A 25,749-nucleotide genomic window follows, 5' to 3' on the forward strand; every position below is an offset into this window, starting at 1 on the left:
ATGGAAAACACATACGTTTTAACAGAAAACATAAAGCTTTCTTCTCCATCACAAACACTCCCTTGGCTGCATCTAATATTACGGTATGTGCATTTTTTAAAGTCTAAACTGTGCCAAACATTCGTCGTCGCTAAAATTTTCGAAGTCAAATTCAGAGAACGAGTCATACGGAAGTTATAGGTTTTGTGATTCGCAGCTAGCGTAAAGCAACAAAAATTCGTCATCACTAATGTAGTTCATCTTATAACAAAGACGGAATAACTCTCTTGCTTCCTTGAAGGATGACACTTTTGCCAATAGAATGAATGCACAACAACGCTTTGAGCTCTGAGCTTTTTGCTGTAGTGTCGCTGTAACTTAACAATTCGTATTTGGAGGGAAATACGCCGTAGTCAGGTAGCATTGGTACAGATTCACCATACCGTATCCTAAAGTCCCTTTTTACATCGGGTACAAAACTAAAAGTCTTAGAGATGTTTTTAGATAAAATGGTTCGAAGATACACGAAGAAGCTGATATCAAGATTGAGGAAAATTACTCTTAAAAAGAGATGTCTTCAAATTGACTTTCCCGCATTTCTTGCTATGTACTGACTGAGTTTGCGCGTCTGGATTGCGTTATTATCTCACTTGTAATCCACTTGACTTCCGTTTCCGGCCCCAGAAATATAGGTACTCTTGTGCATCCCACAGGGGATAGATCAGTAGAACCCGACCTTGATTATATTTAGTGGCCTTAGGAAAAGAATCCAAGGTTGATAAACAAGAAAGAGGAGTAGAAATCTGTCTGTTACAAGTTATTTTTTATTTGCGTGACTTTCATTTACGCGCGCGTGATCGATCGGTGCTTTTGTTCTCATTCGACACATTCGCAAGTTTCACGCATAGTTTAATCCGAATGGAACGTTTCTCCGGAAGAAAAGTTTTTACAATTCATGCAATTGTCCTAGGTGTCCAGCATAAATGGAGTTTTCAACCATAAATCGCACCATCCATCATGTTGTTCAGGCAATTTGCCAACTATGATCGTGACACTCGGTCCCAGTCTCAAAACGAAGAAGGGCATTCTAGTCTATCGTTCAAGTGACTTCCGTAAGATTTAAATACAACCTTCCCTCATTGAAGCATCAGCAAAGGTCTGATAGGATAGTGTCTTTGCGTGATTATGAAATTTGCTTACTCTTTCTTCTGCTGGTAAAGTTTCACGGGTCAGGTAAGTGTGAAGTTATTATTCTGTACAAAGGATTTGACAATATTTTTTTACCATGTGCCATTTTAAGCTTTAGACATCGAAAACGCCGATTCTTTATTTCTGAACATGATTTTCGTCAAAATGATTTCCGAACTCCAAGGTGGCTTTCAACGGTTTTTGTATTTCAAAATTTAGATATGTTTTTGGAATTTCAATCCCGTGATAAACGAGGTCTGAATAACTATGATGCGATAGAAATCAAGAGCAAAGGATTTTATGCTTCAAGTGTAACAATACATACGTTTAGAATTTGACATAAAAATTGAAACTTAGAAGTGCAATATTTTCTTAAATAGTGCGAGTCGTCTTTTGAGCCATTAGAAAAGTTACTGCTTTGTCAGGTGGCTTTACATTACAAACATAATGGCTTTGCAAACCCAGAAGAGAGTCGCCATATGTACATAAACTCTCTTCCTTGCCATCAATCACTCATTTTTGAGAAGAGCTGTTACCAATTTTTCCACTCATTATTGGTGCAAATAATGACCTCAGCAAGGATAATTTCTGTTAGCTAAGTTGAGTGTGACTTTTCCTTTAGGCGGCAATCGTGTAAGGAAACTACATATAATGCACTTGGATGAATAAATGAGCATTGTTTGCTCATATACCAACATGTGGGATTTGTTTACTTGACTGGCTTTTAGCTTTATGCACATATGATTGTGGTATCCCACAACGGTAATCACTGATGACTTATTTTTTTTGTGTAATTAAAAACAGTTAAAGTTTTAACCATTTGAAATCTTTGTGTAGATATGTTTGCTTATCATATACACACTGAGATTTGCTCCAAGCTAAATTGGCAAAATAAAAAAGGATTTGTAATAAAATGCACAAATTCTAATAGGTAGGATGGTTTTTTCTCACAATTGAGAAATTGCCATCTGACTTAAACCACAAGATGAAGATGAAATTTTTGACCACTGAAAACAGTAGCATGGGTTTTTTGCCTTTGTGTTGTGGGGGCTGGCCAAAGTGAATGAAAGTAAAATTTACTTTTACTTTAAATTTACATTTAATGTTAGCAAGGTTTTCTGGTTATTGACAACTGTAGAATTGTGACTTCAAAGTTGAAAACAAAGAAGTCAGCTGGACTTCATTAAAATTTGTGAAAATCATTCTGATTTCACCTCATGGAAACTGATCACAATCTTTGTCTAAATCTACTATTCTTTTGCTTTGATCAATCCCTGACATTTGCAATCCAGGAAACTAAAGTGGAATCTCCTCTAAAATGGTACAAAAGACTTATATGTCCAGATTCTGACTCTCACAAGAAAGCATTGAAATCCAGCTTTGTGATTTGATTCATGCTTATGTGAATGAGCGAAAATTTGTGCTTCAAATTGGCATCTCAGGCTTCCAATACATGATAGGGAAAAAAAGACAAGAGCAAATTTGGCTTTCAGGGTATAATCAAGGATTCTACCAAATCCAGTTCTTTTTATGGCAGAACTGCTTCACATAGGAAATACATTTAGTTCCTGTCTTACTGTCTTGCACACAAGTAGAACATTAGAGGGCTTAATGACACAATGGTACATGTACAAAAAAAAAACTGAATTTTCATCTTTCACTTGTATAAAGCTTTACAGTACAGTGTAAGAAAAATCTATTCTTTCTGTAAGAAATTAAGGTTTAAAAGGTTGGTTGATTAATAATTCAATGCTATCAAAGCACACTTGGTTGCTGTTTTTGTATTTATTGTGACAGCTGCTTTGGTTATTGCTTTAAGGTGAGGTGAATAGCTGGTGGCAAGCCACTAGTTAGCTTGGCAATCAATTTATACAAAAGTACTTGAACAAATCCACCATAATTTTCCATCATCTACTTAAAAATAGATTCCATGTTGCTATGCACCTGTTCAGTAATAGATCACATGTGATGTCAGAATATGGTAAGAACAAAAAAGTGGCACATAAGATGCAGCTTAGCTTGCTCTAGTTGTCAGTTATGAAAACAGAGCAGAATAACAAACAGCACAACCGTAGTAGAGGAGTAAAAAAACAAGGGAGACTACAGTACTGTTTACTATGGTGCTCTGCTTACTTACTTAATGCCTAGAACAAGCTAGAGGCAGTTGAGTGTCACTAAGTAAATGTTCTTTGCACATTTTGACACCCTCTATGATTTATAACTGTACAGAGCAAGGGCAACGTGGAACCTATTTGTTTTATTTAATAAAGAAGCAAAAATTGGTAATGGTGACTTGACCTATGCTTTTTTCCTCCAATAGATCATAATTTCATGAAAGAACCAATCAAAATACATGTAGAATTCAGCGTATTATACAAAACCTTATGGATGGTAGAAATGAGGTCAAACATATTCAAAGATATTTAAGGAGGCACAGTTTTGAAAATTGTTGACATCCTTTCTATGACCAAGGTTATAGAAAATAGAAAATTGTTTTTGATTTCTTTTTTATTTTGATTTCTGGAATTTTTATGCCAGCATAATACACCTAAGTTTTTGGAAAATCATGCACATGTGACAGTTGATTGATCATTGCATTGTTGTTTGTGCTGTCATTGTTGTCTTTACTTTGTGTTATGTGATGACTTCAATGATAAATACTTTATTAGTATAATTGCTCACTCAGGTGATTATAGAGATGTGCATGCTCTGATTGGTCAAGGATTACATCACATCTTACCATAATCACAGAGAACAGGGTGATTATAGCAGGAGCCCTAAATTTCAAAATGGCTGCCTCACGTTCTGTCAAATGTTTGTGAGGGAGTGATAGATGCAATAGAAGAAAATTAAATTGCAAAGAGCACGAAAGGTGCTAAAAGATTAGCAGAACACTTTTCAAAACAAAGAGATAAAGTTTTGGAATAAAAAATAAACCTCTCAAAACTGCTTACTCATCTTGATACAGTGACTACAGGTAATCAACACAATTGTAACAAAATGTGAGCAATGCTTTTTTCATTAACAAAATTTATTAAAGAATTTGAAAACACCTGAGTGATTATATTAAAACAACTATTTGCTGAAGGCAAAGGGAAGATCATTGAATAATACTCACTTGACCTTTGGCAAATATTTGTTAATTTTTATTCATTATTATGTTATTTTACCTTGTTAGGGCAATGAAATGAATGAAATTAATGCTTTGGTTATACACTGCAGAACAGGGCAAGAATAGGGAGAGAAGTGATGCGTGTGATTCTTGATTTCTTTTCCAAATTTTAGGCATAATTTTTTCAGCACTGCATGAACTTTAAAGCCCACAAAAATTTTGTTCTGGTCATCAAGAACTCTTAAATGGTTTCTTTTCTGTTGTTTTCTTCTTTAATGCACATCTTATGTAATCAGAAGGGTACTCAGATAATTATAAGGCTATACAAACTTTTTGAAAACTAGAAGCCAAAAGACCAGAAAATAAAAATAAGTGGAATAATAAATCCCTCATTTGATGGTTTAACATATAATATGTGTGGGCACTTCCACTTTCCATTTTCCACCTCAACAAGTTCTTCTTCAAAAGATTTCTTCAAGTGTACCCCTTTTAAATTTTGGGAATTCACCACTGCATACATTTCGGAAATTAAAGTAAGTGGAACTTGTCAAAAAAGATTTTCAAAAGGCACAAATAGTTGCACATTACTGTTATTGAGCCTTATTTTTTATTAGCAAATGAAAGTATATATTTGACCTGATTGATATCAATGAATACCAATTTAGTGCATAGTTACACTTATTATTTTTATACTGCGTTCTTACGCTAAAATTGCCTCTTTGGTGGACTCTATTCAAGCCCTTCTTCTTAAATATTATCCTTACTAAAGGGCTGAGAATATTATGTTTATGGTTGTCAGTTTTAGGGGGTGTGGATGTGCATTTCACCCAGGAACCTTCTAATCCAAGCTACTTTAACAATGGTAGTGATGCCAACCTGGTGTGGGACTACACTGATTCGCATAATAAGATTCAGTACATTATCTACAGTGTTCTGGTAGATGGTACATTTGTCAGAATGATGGTTAATGACAGTCGTGGTGTCCAAGAACATCCTAATATTCCTTCATCTTACAAAGGAAGAGTTAAAATTGAAGGAAGAGCTACCCTGGTTATCAAGAACATCAACCCTGGAGACAACACCGAATTTAAATGTAGTATGTTTGGGAGCTTTGTAGGGACGATTGCAAGTACAGTTCAGCTTATTGTGGCAGGTACATATTACAGATATAAACATAACTAATTAAACGTGAATCAAATGCATTTAACTCATGTCTTTCATATTTCTAAGATGTGGAGGAAGTAAACAATAGCATAAATGTGCAAAAAACCTTTATATGCGGGGCTAGCTAACCTGACTTTTGGGAACAATAGTGCTTCTTTTACTTGGCATGAAACACTACACTCCTAACGAAACTCTATCATTTATTTAATCAATAAGTTATCAGAGAGTTATTGCTTTATTCTTCTGGCACCTTGAATTATACTGGGTTGCTCTGTTATGTATAGATAACCATTATTAATATATGAGCGCAGAGATTTTCTCTTAGCAAAGCTTTCAATTTAGGATGGTCAGTTGAAACTGGAAACTATCCAACTGGTTTTGATTTTACAATTTTGCAAAATCAATAAAGGAAAATATTGCATTACCAATCACAGGCAGCATGTGAAATTTAAAATGGTGTGAAAAAGATTGTATTGCTTTTCATGCCTTAAAAAGGGACTTGCCAAAGGCAATGAAAGTCGGCACTGCGTCATTTGCTGCTTTCTGAGGATTATATGAACCTAGAGGTCTGCAGATGTAAATTTAGCCATCAGAATGGTGACTTCCTCAAGTAATTTCTGATACTAAGGAGCAAGTTGAGACTTGAAGATTTGTGTGATGGAGCACAATTTTCCTAAAGTTATGAAAGCAGTAAAACATTGAAGCCCATAATTCAAGCTCTCTTTGCCTGTGAAAGACGCTGAGCATGCAAAAAGAAAATAATTCAATGAAGAATGATGTAATATTCAATCTCACTTTAGAGTATGAAATGATTTGTAAGCTTATGTAACCTAAACTTTTCAGAAAGCTTTTCATGTATAAAACGGAAGCCCAAATAAATGTTCTTTGAATAGACTTTTTAATCTTCTTTCTGAGTGTTTACCTTTCATTTTGAATTACAGTATCTAAGATGTCCTAACAACATTAAATACATTTAAATAAATTGTGATATTGAGTATGTAACTTCTTTGTCATTTGACTGTGATTCAAAGTTGAAAAACGTTTGTGACATCTCAATACTCATGTACAATTGTTTGCTGGAACGATTTTCTTCACTTGTGAAGAATCCAAACTCACTTTTTACTATGTTCACTTGCTTGTTTTTGATCCTTTATGACTCATGAATAAAAATTGTTTGAGCTCACCAGCCATTACATAATCTTCTTTCTTTTCTTTTATTTAATCATGCATTTGCTAAGTTCTGTTGGCTTATTTTAACTGTAGTACAGTACCTGTCACACTGCTTCTCTTTTCCAATCGTATTACGATAGAAAGATACCAGGTTATTATGGCTTAAAATGGGCAAACGAATCATCATTTGCATTTGGTTTTTGTATCCCAAAGCCAATCCATGTCTAAACCCTAACCCTAAGCAAGTAGCTTAGAAGCCAGGATCCTTAGCCCAAAGAGTAGCTTCCTGAATTATCCCTTCATTTACTAGGCTGAGGCTCTGCTTTATAATTGAGCTTGTAAGCAGGTTCTCCAGTAGCTAGTGCCAGGTTGACTTGTACTGAATGAAGTTTAAGCCTCCTATACTAGCTGGTTGTTGGGTACCAATTGCTGGATGCTTTGGTTTATTTTATTGAAATTGGGTAAATTTCAAGACTGAGTCCAAGTTAGATTTGCTATGCTATATGAGGAATGATATTATCTCTTTTACCTTTCAGAGGCACTACTTATAAACATCTCTTTAAGAGGAAAATATTACATTGAAGGATCCTCTGTCACCATGGCCTGTGAAGCTTCTGGGAAACCACTGCCGGATGTATCATGGATTAGAAATGGAGTGCTGGAAAGTTCAGAGAAGAAAGCTACGTTTTTAAAGTTCGATAATATAAACAGAAGGGATGCAGGACAATACACATGTCGAGCCAATAACTCAGTGGAAGTCACTTCTGTGGACACATCAATTGTAGTTCAGTGTAAGTATATTTTAACCTTAATTTTCTAACAGAAAGCTAACAATTGGTAAAAATTATGTCATTTGAGAAATTACAGTTTTCTTTACTAATGGCTGAGATCAGCTGACAGGTGCGAAAATCGGCTGAAACTAAACCTTTCAGATCGAAAAGTCTGTAATCTGATTGGTCTCTTTTAGTTTACATTACATGCAAACTACCTTGTTGTTTGCAACTTTACGTTGACAATAATTAAGTTTGGCGTCCTTTCGCGTGCTAATTGTTGTTAAAGTAATTATAATGACGTTAGAAACGCGTAGGTGTTGTTTGGTAAAAGCATTCTAATCCAAGCCTTTATTACTTGATAGTTTTGTCTCAGGTCGTTTAAATGAAAAAAAAAAATTATGCATGTTGATAATTCTTAACTCGCCCGTAAAGCATTATCATTGCTATTGGAAGATAATGGAAAGCAGTTTTCCCTTGTCCTGCTTCATGATGACACTAGTTTCAAATCCCGAGAAAAAGATGGTGTTTAGAACTAATGTTTTCAAAGTTTGATCCGTTTGACAGCTGAGACTCCCAGAGGAAAGCAAGTTGCTTTCTGAAAAATTTCACCGTGTTTGTGAACACTTTCAATTTTCGCATTCTTAAAACCAAAAATTAGTTTAACTTTAAGATCTAACCTTACATATGATATAAATTTCATTCGATCTTATAACGAACCCCATTCGTAAGAACGAAACTCATGTAACAGGTTACGTTGTCATTCTTTGTGATTATCATGATGGAAGAACGCCAAGTCCGTTTCTGTGAATTTCACTGTATTTATGTGCTCTTTTAGTTGCAATATACCACTACATCTTAGCTTTCATTCTATTTAAGTTTCTTGTGGTTCAATAAACATTGGCGAAAAGCACTCGGCGAAAATTACTTGACGAAAATCACCTTGGTTTCGTTTTGCGCAAACTGATGATTATCTTCGTGATAATAACATATTATATTTCATTAAACGGGTAGCGTTCCATAATTGAGTGGCTACACATAACCTAAGAGTTTTACGCAAATCATAATCTTTGTCATTTCTGCATGTTTTGTTTCATTTAACAGCTTTAGTGTGGAAAACGAAGTTTCTAAATGATATCCCACTGTTTAACTATATCAATATTGTAGAAAATTCTTCGTGATACAAAGATCTGATTTTTCACTGACTTTCATCAGATTTGGTGGCTCCTTAAAGAGCCATTTTGAGCGACCTACAAGGCAATGTCAACAGAGAATTAGGTGGAGCAGGGCGCGGTGGCTGCCGTTTGTATATTTTGTTTCAGCACTTTGAGCCTCCACCACAGTTTGATCAACTTTTTGCAAAACATGATCTATGTATTTTGCACGCTTCTTCGGCGTGACCTTCCTCTCCCAGAACTTCTTTATACAATTTACAAGCTCCTGCTTGTTGTTAGGTTTTACCTTTGACTCGAAGTAGAACTTGAGTTCACGCCACAAGGTTTCATGGGTTTAAGGTCAGGATTCTTCAGGGGAATTACGCCACCAATTGAACTTTTTTCCTTAAAGAGAGCTTGCGCTCGCCTACACGTGGGTAACATTAGAAGTATTGTTTTTTTTTTTTGTAAATATATATTAACAATTTGAAACAAACAGTTTTCAAGAATTGTGTCTGAAATTTCTATTTATTACGAACTTAATTTTTTGGTCCAATTTTTAGATTAGAGTGGAATAAAAAATAGCAATACTTTGGCTGTTGATACACTATAACCATATCTAAAACCATACTATTCTACCACAAGCACAGTTATCCATTTCTGGTTTAAAAATAATTTCAAAATTTTAGCAGTTTTGGATTAGCTAGAGGAGTTTGGTTGACAGAAGAAAAGAACGATTTAGAAAGCTGAAACCATATTTAAATATCGCGTTCAAAGTATGTTTTAAGAACTTGATAGCATTTCTGGTTCTTCTCGTCCTGGTTTATTTTCATTGACTTACAACATCTAATTATGATGCCAGTCAGCAGAAATTATACATATGATATAAATACAGTGTGTCCGGGAAATTGCTTTCTTTTCAACGCAGTAGAATTGCCATAAAGGTATCCAGGAATTTGTGATGAATTCCTACATTCATTTAGTTTCCCCAGGGTTTTTCATTCAAACAAGTAGTTGACATACTATTGCCAGTGCAAATTTAAAACACTTATCATATTTAGCCTATTTCAGACTCTCAGGAAGTAAAACGAGCCCCGGTAATATGAACACCACCTGACCAAAATCTCCCTGGTTATCCGTTTTGGTTTTTCGCTCTGCTGCTGCTAAAGCAATTTGCAACAGCAAACTTGAGGAAGCTTGGATTGTTGACTAAAAATTGAATTCTTTGTTTGTTTGCATTTTTGGTGGTGGAGTCAAGCCAAAAATCCGTGATGATTTTCAGGATGCTCCTCTACCTAGAAGCATATAGCCTATGAGGCCCTTGACTTAAGGTTTCTCTTAAATTGATCAAGGGAGGCTGTGTTCCTCAGGAATTTCTTAGATAAATATATCATTCTGGTACCAATTGAGGAAAATAAGGAATGTCTTAGATTCAAATTGGGTTTCCGCTTTTTTGCGAGATGAGATCCTCACACGTGCAGCGTCTAGGGCACTGTTGCACCCGTCTTCTGGCTCAAAATTAAGGATTTTCATCAAAAAATGTTCATGAGCGGCAACATCTTTATGTCTGTTAAAATATAAAGCTGGGCTTCGCAAATTACTAATTTTTATTAACAGAGGATTTAAAATAGCTATTCCAGTAACAACATAGTTGATGCTATTTTTCTTGCTGCAGAAATGCCATTGTTTTTCAGTGTGCAATGTGTAAGTTAAAGCATTTTGCTTAAAGTCAGAATTCTAACTATAGGTAAATGACTTGCTACAATTTTCCATCACAAAAGCGTTATATTTTCTACCCAAGGCACTCCATGGACTGGTACAAGATTAAAACCCCCTCCTGTTGCATTATCATGAACCTTCTAGACTTTCATAAGAGGTTATGATTTACAACCAGGCGAAATGTATGAGCGATGAAATAAACTAAAATTGAGATTTTGATTTGATTTAAACTTTTAGACAAACCTGAAGGTGTGAGGCTCACCACCAATGCTGCACAAAACACCGTCACTGAAGGAGACACTGTTACGTTCAAATGCATTGTTATGGCTGCTGTGCCTCAAGTGTCAATTTACAAGTTCTATTTCAATGGCAGCCTCCTAAGCAATAACAGAAACAGTGAGTTTATTCTCAATAACGTCAATCGATCTCAGCACTATGGGGAGTACAAATGTGTCCCACATAATGACGTTGGAGATGGAGCAAAAGCCACTGTGAGACTTAACATCGAGGGTGAGTAGGAACATCTTTGAGCATTTTTAAGTACTTTGGATCTATAATCCAAAACGGGAAAGATGTTTTATACCAGTTTACATTGCGTCAATAAAACTTCCCACATAGTGAATCATTACAACCCCGAACAGGGAGGAATAGAGACCCTGGTGATGAGGTTGGCGTTTTGTGCTTGGTGATCAACACATGTGCTAGTTAGCAGTATTCTCAAGCAGATGAAGAATTTTGTTGATGTTCCTGATGTTTTGATCATATTTTCGAGGGTAGGGAATGTTTTCTTTAGATGTAGTGTATGATGTCAGTATCAGTTGAACTGATATGTTATCGAAAGGAATTAAAATGTTAGTTTGCAAAAATGAGCCAAAATTAAAAAAACCACAATGAACAACCTCGAGTTAAGAAATCACCAGTCAGTTATATGCTGCTTTCAATCCTAATAAGTCTGGGAAACTGCAAGTAGTATTTGACTGCACAGCCCGATACAAAGGGACATCGCTCAATGATCAACCACTCAGTGGTCCAGCCTGCTTGGTGTCCTCTTAAGATTTCGTCAGAAACCACTATCTCCCTCCTCAGACATTGAAGCAATGTTCCATCAAGTAATGGTTAATCTAAACGATGTTAATACCTTAAGGTTCCTTTGGTGGCCTGACGATGACTTATCTAAGGAGCCTGTTGAGTACACCTTTTTTGTAGCACGTCTTCACCAAGTGGGGACAATTTTGGTGTTCGAAAGATAGCTCAAGACAATACAGGAGATTTTGACAATGAAGTGATCGACACAGTATTGAAGAACTTTTATGTGGATGACTGATTGAAATCGGTGCAATCAAATGAAGTCGCCTGTAAATTGAGAGAAGATTTGTGTGTCCTATTGTCATTTACACTATTGTCCGGTTGTGTAACAGGAGGGAAGACCTCAAATCCATTCCAACCTCAGATAGAGTTTCAACAATATTGTATTTGGATTTAAATTCTGGTGTACTCCTTATTGAAATAACCCTTGGTGTTCATTGTAACATGGATAGCGACATATTTATCTTCAAAGTACCAAAGAATAAGCCCTTCACACGAAGAGGGATTCTATCAGTGCCTAGCACCATTTATGATCCACTTGCTATAGTATCACCAATCACCTTACTAGCTAAAAAGGTCCTTCAAGATCTCTGCAAACAAGGACTCACCTAGGATGAAGAGATAGTGAGAGAGAAATATAAGTTTTGGAGACCATGACTATCTGATCTACCTATGCTTTCAAGTGTTGCATTGAGCAAAGAGACAAACGATTCTGCATGTCTGTGGCCAATCGCCTGGCAGTGAAAAATGATGGCTCAGAACCTTCCCAGTAGAACTTTGAGCCAACAAGCATCAACCTAGCTGAAGATGCCAGCCGAGGACTGCGGTAAAGGAGTTATTAAAGAGGGAAGTTTTTGTGGGAAAGTGAAACATCGTAGCCCACCCATCCAGTCTCATCAGTCAGCATTTCTGAGTAAGACCCAGCGGTCAGAGGTCAAGCTCGAACAAACGATGTTACTCTTACGGAGGATAAACAACCTCTGGACCTACTGGTTCTGAAATATTCGTCATGGTTTAAGCTTAAGACGGGAGTTGCTTAGCGTCTGAGATTTAAGAAGAATTCCTTAAAAGCAAGAGGTGCTTACAAGAGGACCCTGTTGATTCATTACCTTGTGGGAGGCTGTCGATAGACGGATTACGACATGCAGAGGCTCAAATAATCACGTGCAAAAATTAGTTTTCTCGCCAGTGGTTAAGGCCCTCTTAGACTTGAGCCCAGGAGAATCCGGGATGTGTTTAGAGATTTTCGGCTCATTTGGTTCCGTGTACAAATTGAGACCATTTCTGGACGGAGCTGGAATATTGAGAGTTGGTGGTCGGCTTCAAAATTCTTCATCGGATTACTAATCGAAACATCAATTGCTCTTACTTTCAAAGGACCATGTTACCAAGCTGCTCATTATGGATGTTTATCAGTCTGTGGGTCATCTAAGTGAAGAAAATGTCCAGATCAGTTTGAGACAAAAGTACTGGGTCTTCAAGGGACGGGCTGCTCTTTGAAGAGTACTCAGTAAACCCCCGTTTTCTAACGTTGGCATAGATTTCTTTGGTCCACTGTAGGCAGAAATACAGTTAAAACTGATGGTGTCTTTCCTCTGTGCGACTGCCAACAAAGTCAAGTTTCAACATGCTAACGCTTTAAAATCTATTTTCATTACGGTTCGTGGTCGCTAAAGGAACAAATAATTACAAGTTATTACGAAGTAGAAGGAATAGGAAAACGCAAAACAACAGAGGAAATACAATCGGACAAGGGAAGACACTTACAACGTTGTATGACTTGTAAGCACGAAGAACGGAAAAGCTAAAAACGATGGCAGGGAAGGAATCACTGATTCAATGTTAAATATTTTGAAAAACTTTTTATGAATGAGATAAAACAAAGCAGAATTATGCGAAAAAATCTAACAGAATACAAATCGCGGTGAATGAGAGGAATGCGGAAACAGTAAGAAAAATGTGCGTGTAAAAGCACAAAAGTGTAATTAGGGACGTAAAAAGAAAGAAATCATTAAGTGAGAATGCCGCAGTAACAATCCGAGCAATCCACTTGGAAGTGACCGAGTCTCTCGAAACAGACTCGTTTATTTGCGCTCTTTGCAGATTCATCAGTAGAAGAGGGACGCCAAAGATGATGAGAGGTAACAATGGTATGAACATGAGTAGCCCAGAGAGAGAAATCCGTGAAGCCCTAAACAACTGGAATCAGTAGAAGATAGAAGTTTTCCTACACCGAATAAACATCAAGTGGAAGTTTAATTTCCCTGAGGTATCACACATGGGAGGAGTCTGGGAAAGCATGATTCATTTAGTGAGAAAGATAAGAGTCCTTTTCAGGCAACAAGTGGTTCTGGTGAGGCACTGCAAACGTTGATGGCAGAAGTTGAGGGAATTCTTAATGGTCGACCATTGACTATCAACAATGGCGTACAGTCCTAATGATTCGGAATCTGACTACGATCCATTTGTTACTTCGATTGCATTTAAATTTGCCGCCAGGAGTCTTCGTTAAGAATAATTTGTAATGCCAACGTCGCTGGAAGCAGGTTCAATACCTTGCTGACGTATTCAATACCAGTATTCTACGTATTATGCCGGCAGGTTCAATACCTAGATGGCAGAAATGGATCAGACCACGCCATAGTTTTGTTGTTGGTGACTTGGTTTTAATTCCTGATGATAGAGTTCACCACATTCAGTGGCCTTTGGGTCGCGTTGTCGGAGTTCACCCAGGAAGAGACGGATTTATCCGATCTGTCAAGGTTGCTACAAAGTCCTCTACATTCACAAGGCCAATATCAAAGCTTTGTTTCCTCAAACAAGAGATCCTGCTCCCGGAGAAGGGCTCTATTTAATCTACCTGACTATCTTGTTGTTCATTGAAAGTGAAAAAAGCCTTTGAATTTGTGCACCAGATGTACGTGAACTTTGAACACTAGCGGACTAACTTAAGGGACTCTTATGTTAATTATTACTTGAATTCTAGTCGCCCAATACTTAAAGTAAACTTAAGGAGCTGAAATGTAGCAACTAGAATTTGCATTTCTGTCTATTGTCAAGCAACTGCGAAAAGATTTTGTATTGTTTTTCTTTCAATTGAAATACTATTTTGATGTTCTGTTTCGATTCAATTAAGCCCGCGTTTTTGCATGAGGTTGTGTAAGAATTACGTAGTGCTGGTAGCATTTTATTTCTCGTTTTCGTTGCGTACTCCTCATCACTAGTTGATTTCAAATAAGTCAGTCGTTTCGTTAGTTTTTGCTAGCGTCGTGTTACTTTTGTTGAAGAGTTTTACCACCAGACCTGGTTACGCCAAGTTCGTTTTTATTTGATATAGCTCTGCCGTTCGTCTTGTTGTTATATTTGTATGAATTATTTATTTTCAGTCGAATCACATGTACACAACTACACATCAACATATCTTTACATCTAAATATTCGTCTATCAAGGGAACAGATTAGCTGTGCATTCATTTTGTGGCGAACCTGGTGCTACAATACCTTTCCCATTTTACTTGGAGATGCACTTTTTTCGATATTAGAAGAAACCATTAGGCTTCATCTTAAAATTAAATATAATTAATTATTATAATATATCATATTAGCAGATTAACACTTGACACTTTGTCACTTAACCTTTTATTTCAAAGTTTGCCCCGTCCATTGATATCTGTGTTCTATTGAGTTTAACACTGAAAGGTCAGTTCTTGTTATGGGCCTCTCTGTAGTTCTTTGACATTTCGAATGGTTTTTAGTGATAGTGTTGACAATGATAATAGTTATAATGATGATAAAAGTTATAAAATTATCGATGATAATAATGTTGGTGACAATGATATTAATAATAATAACAGTTTTAGGAAGTATAGTCCTTCACACCCAGAACCTCCTTTTTATTTGTTCTCCTTTTGAGGTGTGCATCAAGATTTCGAAGTCATCACAGGCTTAAACTATAGGTTTACAGGAAATCTACATGTGCATGTGTTTTCAACATATGAAACTGGTATTATGACTACTTCAAAAGACTTTACTACATGCCATATAGCTACAGGCAGGTGTTGTAAAAAAAGTTTGCTTAGCTTTTTCATAAGTACGCATTTCTTTTTCTAAGAACCTTGTTTATCCAGCCTGTGCTGAATTCCAATTTTTCCACCAAATTTGTTATTTTTTTAACATTATTAAATCTCCTAGTATCAGTTAATATTCTTGTAATTAAAATAATTACATCAAATCTTGCAGAAGTATGGCAGATTATTTTTTCTCTGAACCTCCTAAGATTTTACCTTCCTTCATACCCAGAACCGCCGTGAAAAAAAATTTAAGCTAACTTATTATTATTATTGTCATGTGGTTTGAAGTTGGTATGATGATTAAATAAAATTTAAAATTGCTTTTCGATCAATTTAAGTCTTATTTTTTTTTTCCTCAGTTCAAACAGTTTCAAGTACAGTTGCCACTTCATCCCAAACAACTCCCGCAGGTAACTGTTTATTTAAAGGCGTTTTTTTTACCACCATGTAAAACTATGTCATCATAACAGCTTGTTCTTTGGTGTTACGAAATCAGTTTGAGTAAAAGACAAAGAGTGAATTAAGTCACTAAAAGTCTGGAACTTAGCGAAGGACTGTAGACTCACAAACAGTCACAACACAGACTGCTAAATCTATATCAAAATTGAAAAACTTTTTTTGCAAAGTTGTTACTATTCCGTACTTACCTTTCATCTAATACAAACTTATACAATTATGTGAATCTTGTCAGGAGTCATGCAGCGACGCAAAAGATCTTTATGTAGTAGGCTGTACCTTCTGCAATTGAAGGAGTAAGAATAAGCATAATTACAGATGTATAAAAGTATTCTTTTTATTTCTCTAAAGAACCCATCCAGGTGTAGTTTAATGAATATTTTGGGGCATATTATGGTGGATATCTTCAAACACAAATAACTTAATTCATGTGGCGCTGCAAAACTATTTTTCAAGGGGGGTGGGGGGGGGGCAATGCACCATGGTTTTTGTTCCAGAAAGTATAATTCAATCCCTCTGTGGGCCTACTTACACATGTTTCAAGTTTCTGTATCAAATATTAAAACATTGTGAACAAGGCTAATCGTAACATGTTCATGCTATTACGTGCATCAAAACATGAGTTTACTCTCGAGCTTAATAGCATACTGTCAGAACGATCTCTGCTGGGATTATTGAACGATGTTCAAGCTGAACTATTGGTAGATGGAACCACTTCTCAGCAGTTTTTGTGATCCAAGGCTCTTCATGTTTTTTGTAAATGTAAAAGGACACGGCTTTTCTTTAGCTTCAGAAAGCACAGAAGTTTACCTGACAGCGACAATACAGGGGAACTGTAGCAGACGTTCAGAAGTTGCTGCGAAATTTCCAGAAATGGTTAGATAATCTACTTGATCCGTATACCGGAGAGTATAGAATACTGCCATAAGATTTATCATTATAATTAAAAGGGAATCTTAATCAATCTGCTCTTGAACGAAATCTCAATATTTCTGTTAAAAAAAATAACATTCTGAACGATCTTCAACTATTAAACAAGTATTCGAATTTACATTTTTTCTTCGAATGTCCTTCTAGGCTTGTCAAATTGCCTTTAAGTTTGGCTGCTTATCCGCTAACACCGTGAACACCAGGTAAGGTGCAGTTTATCTCGACACTGAAACAACAAGCGCTAACGCAATCTGTGTTTTGGGGCGGGGAGGAGCTTTATCTTGGTTTGGTGTATTTTAGCTTTAAACTGGTGTCTCTGCTCTGAAAAAATCTTCTTTAATGCAAAATAATCTTCATTTGAAGTACATTTTATTTAATGTACAGCAATGACACGAATTAATTTTATTGACCTTGGTTTATTAAGTTAGATCTCACTGTATTTAATACTTAAAAGTCACCAAAGTACAAATAGAATGCCGAATAGAACACCGTGCCGTAAAGAGCACGATGCATAAATTATGATTGATTATATATGCAATTGAAGCTGTGTGCTTACTCAATTTTTGTCACGCAAGGTACGCCTTCGTCGAATTGCTCTCGCTGTAAACGCTTTCCTTTCGGTAACATACTTTGTTTAGCGCTGGATTCTTTCGAATCTTTAGGCTACTCATTACATAAAAAGTCCAAACAGACCACAAGACGCCTATATACCCAAGTGAAACGTCGCGTATATTGAGAAATGCGGGTCTCCTAATTCATAACCTGTTTAACTATTACTAAAGTAACGTTATTTTAACTGAGGTAGCGACAATTTTTTTCACGTAACAAAGACAACAACAAGGTCCTATAATGAAAATGTTATTTATTGTAACAACTGGCTTTGTATTGTAATCGTAATAAGCTTTCATGGGAGAGATAAAGCAAATATTAGGAAAAGGTAATGTAGTTCTATCCTCCAAAGTTGATAAATGTTTGAATAGGTGAGGAATGTAAAAGCGGATGAAGAAACTACTTGCAAACCTGAGTGAATTCTTCCCACGATTTCGTTTTGTTTAATACCGACTGTACAATCAGTTATAACTTATGCGTCTTGCTCTTTCCTGCACGGTGTTCGATTCGGCATTTTACATCCTTCCCCCCTTACTTAGGTGTGGCAGTGTTGTTCTCGACTTCATGATGAGGTTCAATCGAAGTATAGTCGTCAGCAATGTTTTGACTGTCCTGTTGGATGCTGCAAGGCGAGACAAATTCGGAGGTTTTAAAGTCGATCCAGAATCAATTAAACAAGTTTTTATATCCACAGACGGCTCGGAAAGCACAACGAAAGGTACATTTTACAAATAAATATTATTGTTACACGTATTCGTCCGGAGATGGACTTTTTCTAATTGTATCCCGTATCTGTTTAATTAAAGATACTCAATTCTGTGAGTCACATATTTCAAAGTTGTGTTTTTGTCGCTGTTTTTGTTTTATTTATTTATTTTTATTAAATCAAACAAAATCTTACTTTTAAAAATTATTGTAGAGAGAGTAGCACCTTGCTTTTCCTTAGTACCTAGCCAATTAGAGTTAACGGTTTTCGTTTATGAGCGTAAGCTATGTAGTGAGAGCAGTGTCTTGACCACGATCACTGTAAATGTTGTTTGAATGTTACCTGATCAAGCTTTGTATAATAATTCATTTTAGGTCCTGAGGAATGTAACTGCCCATCTAACAACGTCTCGTTAGCCATAAATGGGGTTCTTGCCTTCATAATCGTTCTTCTAATTATTTACATAATCTGGCTACATAAGAAAGGTAGGTAAAAAATTCATAATCTATGATAGAGGGTTTGGCTGCAAGATTCATTATTAAGCAAAAGAAAATCTTGATCCACATCCACATCATTTGTCTTTTTTTTCCCTTTCGTTCTTTTTCAGGCGCTGTAGGGAAACAGAGGTAAGAATTTACTGGCACTTGGATTGTGTCGATGTAATGTTCCAGATATGGTATCATCGTATAACAAACTTCCACTTAAACTGATTCTTTGCTCAAAATAAATATTTGTATGCTTTCTCAATTGTAGGACTTATGAAGATGAAAGAGGTGTTTCCTACGTAAGTTACAGCTAAGACATTGAGGTCATGTTAGTGTGGCCAGTAATTATGTAATCTCACTTTACCTCTACTCTCTAGAAGGAAATAAACGCTTGTAACAAATAGGAAGGAAAAAAGGTGTAGTTGTACAAAAAAAGGCATAATGCATTAATGACAGGTACAATAGAATATAGGAAGAAGTTTGACTCGATAGGATCTTTGTCCTGGGATCATGTCCTTTACCAAGCTGCTCCATCGATTTTCCTTCGGTTGTCCCTGGTTCAACTGCGTGGTTTCACTTCATAGATCGCAAACTGGTCTGCACCCGGTTGATATTTGTTTTGTAAATAATTTTTTTTTCACGCCGTTTTGGCCGTCTCTTTATCTTGAGGACTTATTTTCAAAGCGTTAGTCCAGGAGCTTAGTACAGCAAGAGTTTTTTTTTCGTGTGTGCATTTCTCAAAAAATTGCACTACCAATCGACGATCTTCATGTTGCAGTTTGTAGCTTCAACGAATATGCTATGAACCTCGATCACTGCATTGGACATGATAGTTTCAATGGCAGAGAACAAATTGTTAATAATAATAAGTATTAGTAATATTTAAGGACAAGAGATTATAAACTATTAATAATCTCTTGTTATGAAATAATATAAACGCTTGTCTGATGAAAACGGGTGAACTGATTTTTATAAGAATGTAGGAAATTTTATTGGGATTAATAACAGACTTGTATATGAATACCTTAACGGTATGTTGGTTTAATAGAATGAAACAGGATTAGAAGATAGCGAACCAAGTCTACCCGATTCAGCAAAACTCACCCAGCCTCCTGCGGAATACATGGATCTCATAGAAGTCAACAAACATGATAGAAAAGCACAAAGTACCGCTTCAGGTGCTGATTACGTGCCTCTTCATCCGTTAACACGCTGCTGGGAAGTTCCAAGACACCACGTGACCATAGAAAAAATTATTGGTAAAGGTGCTTTTGGTCAGGTTGCCAAGGGAACAGCAGTAGGACTTCGAGGGAGTCCTGAAACGACCACAGTGGCTATTAAGATGCTTAAAAGTGAGTTCTCGAACTGTAAATTGAATGACAGTCTTGGCCTACAGTCATATACTATTACTGGGTTACGTAACCTTTGGCTATTTGTCATTCGATAACTTATGTCGCTATTCGACATTTTGCATATTATTCCCGTTAACCAATTTTTACTCCTCGTTTTTAACGCTCCAGCAAACGCTACTGAATCGGACAAGAGAGATTTGATGAAAGAACTTGACACAATGAAGCAGCTGAAACCACATCCTTATGTCATTAAACTTCTGGGATGCGTTACAGAATCTGGTAAGCTTTGATTATGAGGTCCAATTTTGCTGTACACATTTTGCATCTGATTTACTCTGTAGCGCTTTCTCGTCATTGATAATTTGCTTCAATGGAAGATTCACTGCTTCACAATCGCGCACAACAAACAACCATCGCATATGGTAATTTTATCCTTTTTTAGCTAACAGCGACGCTCTTGGATTTGCTGATAGACGAAGACCAAATATTTGCCATTGTACAAGCCATTCTGTTGTATGAGCAGAATCGTTTTTTCTAAGGGAATATTTGGCCTGTATCTTCTTATGAGACCGTTACAAAGTTTTTCAGCTTTTCTTCGTAAAACTACATCTTGTTTTCGTGCGATTTCTTCAAAAGTATTGAACCTGACTGTGCTATTTATTTATTTTACTTATTGCTAATTTTTTAGAGGGAGAAATATATAAATGAAACTGTTTAATTTCTTCAGAACAGCCGCTGGTTTTGATTGAATATGTGCCTTTTGGGGATCTGCTGGGTTACCTGAGAAAGAGCCGTGGATTAAAAGACACTTACTTCAAAGACCCGGATATCAAACCACAAACAAATATGACGTCACAGCAGCTGATGAAGTTTGCTTGGCAAATTGCTGATGGAATGAGTTATTTGTCCTCAAAATCTGTAAGTTAATTACAAAGGCACCAAAGAAGAACAATTTTAAAACCTTCTTGTAAGGTGTATCGTCCTGTAAAGCTATGTCTTGCATAGAATAATATGTCTTCACAAGATCACGCCCGGGATATGCAAACGTATTCTTACCGTCTCGTTGAGGCTGTTTCCGGGAACCCTACCAGTTTTGACGTCATCACCAAAGTTATATTTCAGTGTGCGAATGGCGATATTTGTGCATCGTTGCAAGTGTACCTCATCGAAATAAAATATCTGGGTTTTTCTCGTGTAGGCAAAGGCAGAGACGTGAATGAATAGGATCTTTAATTCAGCCTAAACTGAGTGTACAACGAATATTCATTTTAGTGACAAGAAAGAAAAGGAATCAAAACTTGAAATTAAAAAATTCGTCTTTGGTTGCTAAAATGCTACATTACAGAACCCTACTTCGAATAAAATCTTCAGATAAGCTTTCTATGTAATAATTATGAATTGCAGAAATAAAGTGGTTTGCTTCTCTTTGGAATATGGAACAGCGATTATAGTAATTTTAATTTTCTGCCATCTGGAATAAAGAGAAATACACACACCATATTATGTCACTGGATATTTCTATTTTCCTATCTGAACCATTTAATTTCAGTTCTTTTTCTTCTGGAATCGCTAATTTTTGCTCTCGGATCAATGCTTTCTTAGATCATTCACCGAGACCTTGCGGCTCGTAATGTGTTGGTTGGACATAAGGAAACTTGTAAAGTGACAGACTTCGGAATGGCAAGAGATGTGCAGCAGGAAAATATTTATGAACGAAAGACTAAGGTATTCAAGAAAGAGGGAAGGTGGGGGCGGTACTACATATCGTTCAGTTTAGTGATCTGTCACAATCATTGTACTCCTGATTTCGATGACAAAATCCTTGGACGGGACCGTAATGAAAATATTAGCCTTGCGTATACGAGTATAATTTTAAATATTACTGTCTTTGACCAGTCGCTTCCTATAATTTTTTAGCTGTTTCACAAAGTGATATTTGAAATCTTTAGGGCCGTCTTCCCGTGAAGTGGACAGCTTATGAGGCCTTGATGTATGGTAAATATACTACCAAAAGTGACGTGTAAGTATACCCGATTATTACTCGTAGCAATTTTCCAACAAGTTTCACCAATAGAATAAGAGAGAGGGTAAGTTTTGGGCTCGGTAAAGAAATAGAGAAAGATGTTCTTCATCCTCTCACGAGCGTTGGACAATGAAAAAATTCTTGACTCCCCATGAGGAATCGAACCTCAGACCATCGGATTCCGCGCTCCGATGGTCATACCACTGAGCCACAGAGACTCTTCAGTGAGTGAGGTTTATTACTAAGTTCATATGACACGCGTCCTGCATACTGCAAGGATCAGCAATGTCGATATAGAGTCATGTTTGTACATAAAAATAAGAGAAAGAATCGGAGCGCGGAATCCGAAGGTCTAAGGTTCAATTCCTCGTTGGGAGTCAAAATTTTTTCTTTGTCCCACACTCGTGACAAGACGAAAAAAATCTTTCTCTAAGTGTTATAAATTTTAACTAGGGCATGAATTCTATGCTTTGTCAAAGAGTACATGTATTTTAATTGTCGTATATAATGTTAATGTCTTCAGTCACCCAATATATATTTGTTTGATTTGTCTTTCCGCAGATGGAGTTACGGAGTTTTGCTGTACGAGATTTTCACCATAGGTAACATCGAATGGAAATTTATAAGGCCCTGTCTATGTTTTTTGCTATATACCATGTTTAATTAAGCAATTTAACGTGTTCAGTTAGACAAACGTAATGAGCTTCAAACTACATCAAATGACCTGGGTGGCGTTTCAGTGAAGGTCGTTTTTTCGTCACATTTATATTTCGATGGTCTTATGGTTCTTCCAGGTGGTTCACCTTACCCACGAATGGATGGAAGAAAAATTGCAAACTTACTTCAGGATGGATACAGGATGCCTAAACCACAACACGTCGATGAAGAATTGTAAGTGCTTTTCAATTCGTTCTCTCTCACCCTACAAGGACGCGTTCTTTAAATCTCTAACAGATCATTTGAACAATACCAGGTATCAGATTATGATGAAATGCTGGAAGAATGACCCAGATGCAAGACCAACTTTTACTGAATTGAAAAATCAGCTTAAGGACATGGAAACCCTACACAAGGTGAGAATTTTGATCAACATGAAAGTTTCTTTTCACGTTTGACCGACTGGCTTAGGCTCAGCTAATTAGGGTTTTAAACATATTAGCGTTTAGCTTAGATAGCGTGATTTTTACGAAGTTTGGATTGCATCTTCTTGTTATGTCACTGAAGCTAGCACTCCACGAAAAACGGGGAAGAAGCGAACTAGAATGCCCCTGCTACAATTGACTCATTATGGTTATTTAAAAGATGGTAGGATTATTGCAAAACTGCACTGAGACGCGCAAAGAGTAGCAGACGACGACGCCATAAAATACTTTATTGAATTTGTTTTGGTGTGAAAAGCTGACCACTTGTGAGGATAACGCTTATAACGTAAGAGGAACACTTTTTTAATGATGCCAATTATTATATTATTCTTTTCTGCAGAAGCTGATCAACATGACAATGTACGACAAGCAGTTGTATGCAAACGTCGAGGATTTAACAGTGTAGTTAGATCATAGATTTCCGCGGTAAATGACTGGCTTACAGTTTGAACACTTTGCCTCAGCAAGTTTCAGGGATGAATCATCTTTGCCTTACACGCTTACTTGGTAGAAAAAGCCATTTTGTATTAAGAAATTAGGCTGGAACGTTATGACTCAATTGATTTTATATTCTTAAACGCTGTAACGCTTTTATCAGTTTACTGATAAAGTATACTCTCATGTTCTCTTTAACATGTTTAGCACTTACACGCATGTTCGACACAAGCGTTTAAATTCAGTTTATTTCCTGGCTCAATTCTGAAAGGCAGGACAGTGCAAAAAAAAAAGCTAGTTAACTGGATTGATGAGATCTAGCTCAGATTGCCATAGTTGTCTACAGTTTTAGTAAATTGCTGAAAAAATTGTTTTGCCGCAAAACCCGCTTGATTTTAGGAAAGCTATCCGGCGCTTAAAATGCTTTCCCTAAGACCGCATTTACCTGCGATATCAACTCGAAATACTTTTACACTGAAAGTATTATTAATTGAAAATTAACGTTATCCTTATAGAAAAATTATACTTGGCACATTACTTGAGCAATCGTCTTAGCTTTGAATCAAAGTACTCTGTGAGCAAACTCGTGAATTGACAGATGACTTGCATAATTTTTTGGATTATGTTTAAGGTTATCTGGCTTAGGGAATTTTGTGGTTGATTGTCATATTTAGAGTACGAGCAGTAGTTCAGTGTTCGCTAATGTAGCAAATCAAATCACTTTGGTCGACAGAAATATATTGGTTTCAGAATGAATTTGTATAAGCAATAGTGTCAATTACGTTGGTTGACAAGCGGCCTAAAAACTGTCTGCAGTTAATTTTGATCGTTCACAAAAAGTACATAGAAAGTTAAAACGTGGAGTATTTGGTTTACAGTTAAACTGAACGATGTAACTTTTATTCATTTAATATCCGAATTTTCTCAAACAAATTGTTCATAGTAAAAGAGCGAGCAAAGTTTTAGTTTAAGTTCTGCAACAAATTTGCTCTCACGGTGAGTCTTTCCGAGTCCGTTCAATTTGGACATTTGTACCGTAAATTGCACAATAGAAACTGAAGGAATTTAATGAATAAAGGCCGCATTAAATCCCCGTTTGTTTCGTTGGAGTGTACCATTCGAATTTAGTTTTCGTGGAGGAAAGACCAGATTTACACACGCCATTGCACCAAACAAACGAACAACTCTCACAACTTCAAAATAAAAAAATTGAATTTACTCGCATTTTTTTTCCCCGCCGTTTACTTAATGAACAGAGATGAATCTTCGTTCATGAATGAATCATCGATAAGAGTGAATAATACTTTCCGTTAGACATTGACTTTTTTTGAAGAAAACAATGTCTTGACAGTCCTAGCCAAACTAGTTCCGTTGTTTTTCAAATGTTCTTGCGTTTTTTTTTTCTTATGCGCTCCCTAATTGACAGGTGTCAGATTGTGACAGATACTTGTAAAAATAATATTTCAAAGTTTGTTTGAAAGCCTTTTAAACCACCTTTATCTTTACGGAAATGAAAATGTTTCCGGGAGGCATCTCTCTTTAATTTGCATCACCTCTATTTTAATTACCATTTACTCGCTCAAAAATTGTTCATTTTATGAAAGATCTTGCCATATTTACAGCCCTAAATCATTCGGGTTCTTTCGGAAAGAATTTCGTCAAGTTTAAAAAAATAAATATGTTACGTGCCAGCTAAGGGTCGGTCCGTATGGTGAAAAACTGTAACCTCGGTCTTGAAATGCTTTTCACCATACGGACCTCCCAGCCGGCAAATAACATACATATATCATTTGTGTTTCTGGTTCAAAAGAAAAGGTTGGAGGTAAATGTGGGTGAAAAGTGAAATTTACTGTCTATCGTTGTAAATATTGGAAAATCAAGGCAATACTGTCTTAATGAAAACATTAATGATTCCCTCTTTATTAAATGAGACAAACGGGAACGAGTTTTGAGTGACATAACCAAGCCAAGACTGCCACTGTCATTTTGGATTTCCACCTGGGTAGATTTTGATCACGTGCTAGGCAACGTATACTCAAGAACAAATTAGAATTTCATTTCAGGCCTATTTATCCATTTTGTGGTGTATAAGTTTCGCATTTTGGTACGTAATATCTATTTAGGGTCTTCAAATTGTCTTGAAACTTGAAAGAAAATTGTTTTTTAAAAATTCACTGGAAATCGTTAGCCAAAAATATTT

General features: G+C 36.3%; 1 protein-coding gene across 1 annotated transcript; it reads left to right on the forward strand.

Annotated features, from left to right (window-relative positions):
• LOC113669466 (uncharacterized) lies at nt 1-24,771 on the forward strand. Its single transcript, XM_089209945.1, has 21 exons — nt 1-83; nt 1,097-1,212; nt 5,085-5,432; nt 7,150-7,404; nt 10,494-10,766; nt 15,771-15,821; nt 16,655-16,743; nt 16,945-17,000; nt 17,946-18,124; nt 18,487-18,597; nt 18,720-18,738; nt 18,866-18,896; nt 19,646-19,949; nt 20,118-20,228; nt 20,677-20,867; nt 21,552-21,674; nt 21,899-21,969; nt 22,534-22,574; nt 22,767-22,863; nt 22,946-23,045; nt 23,455-24,771. The coding sequence occupies exons 1-21, from the start codon at nt 1-3 to the stop codon at nt 23,518-23,520; spliced, it is 2,715 nt and encodes a 904-aa protein (XP_089066071.1). The 3' UTR covers nt 23,521-24,771.
• The last annotated feature ends 978 nt before the right edge of the window (nt 24,772-25,749 follow it).

The sequence above is a fragment of the Pocillopora damicornis genome, chromosome 6 (genome assembly GCF_964200805.1).
Source record: "Pocillopora damicornis chromosome 6, jaPocDami1.2, whole genome shotgun sequence".
NCBI lineage: Eukaryota > Metazoa > Cnidaria > Anthozoa > Scleractinia > Pocilloporidae > Pocillopora > Pocillopora damicornis.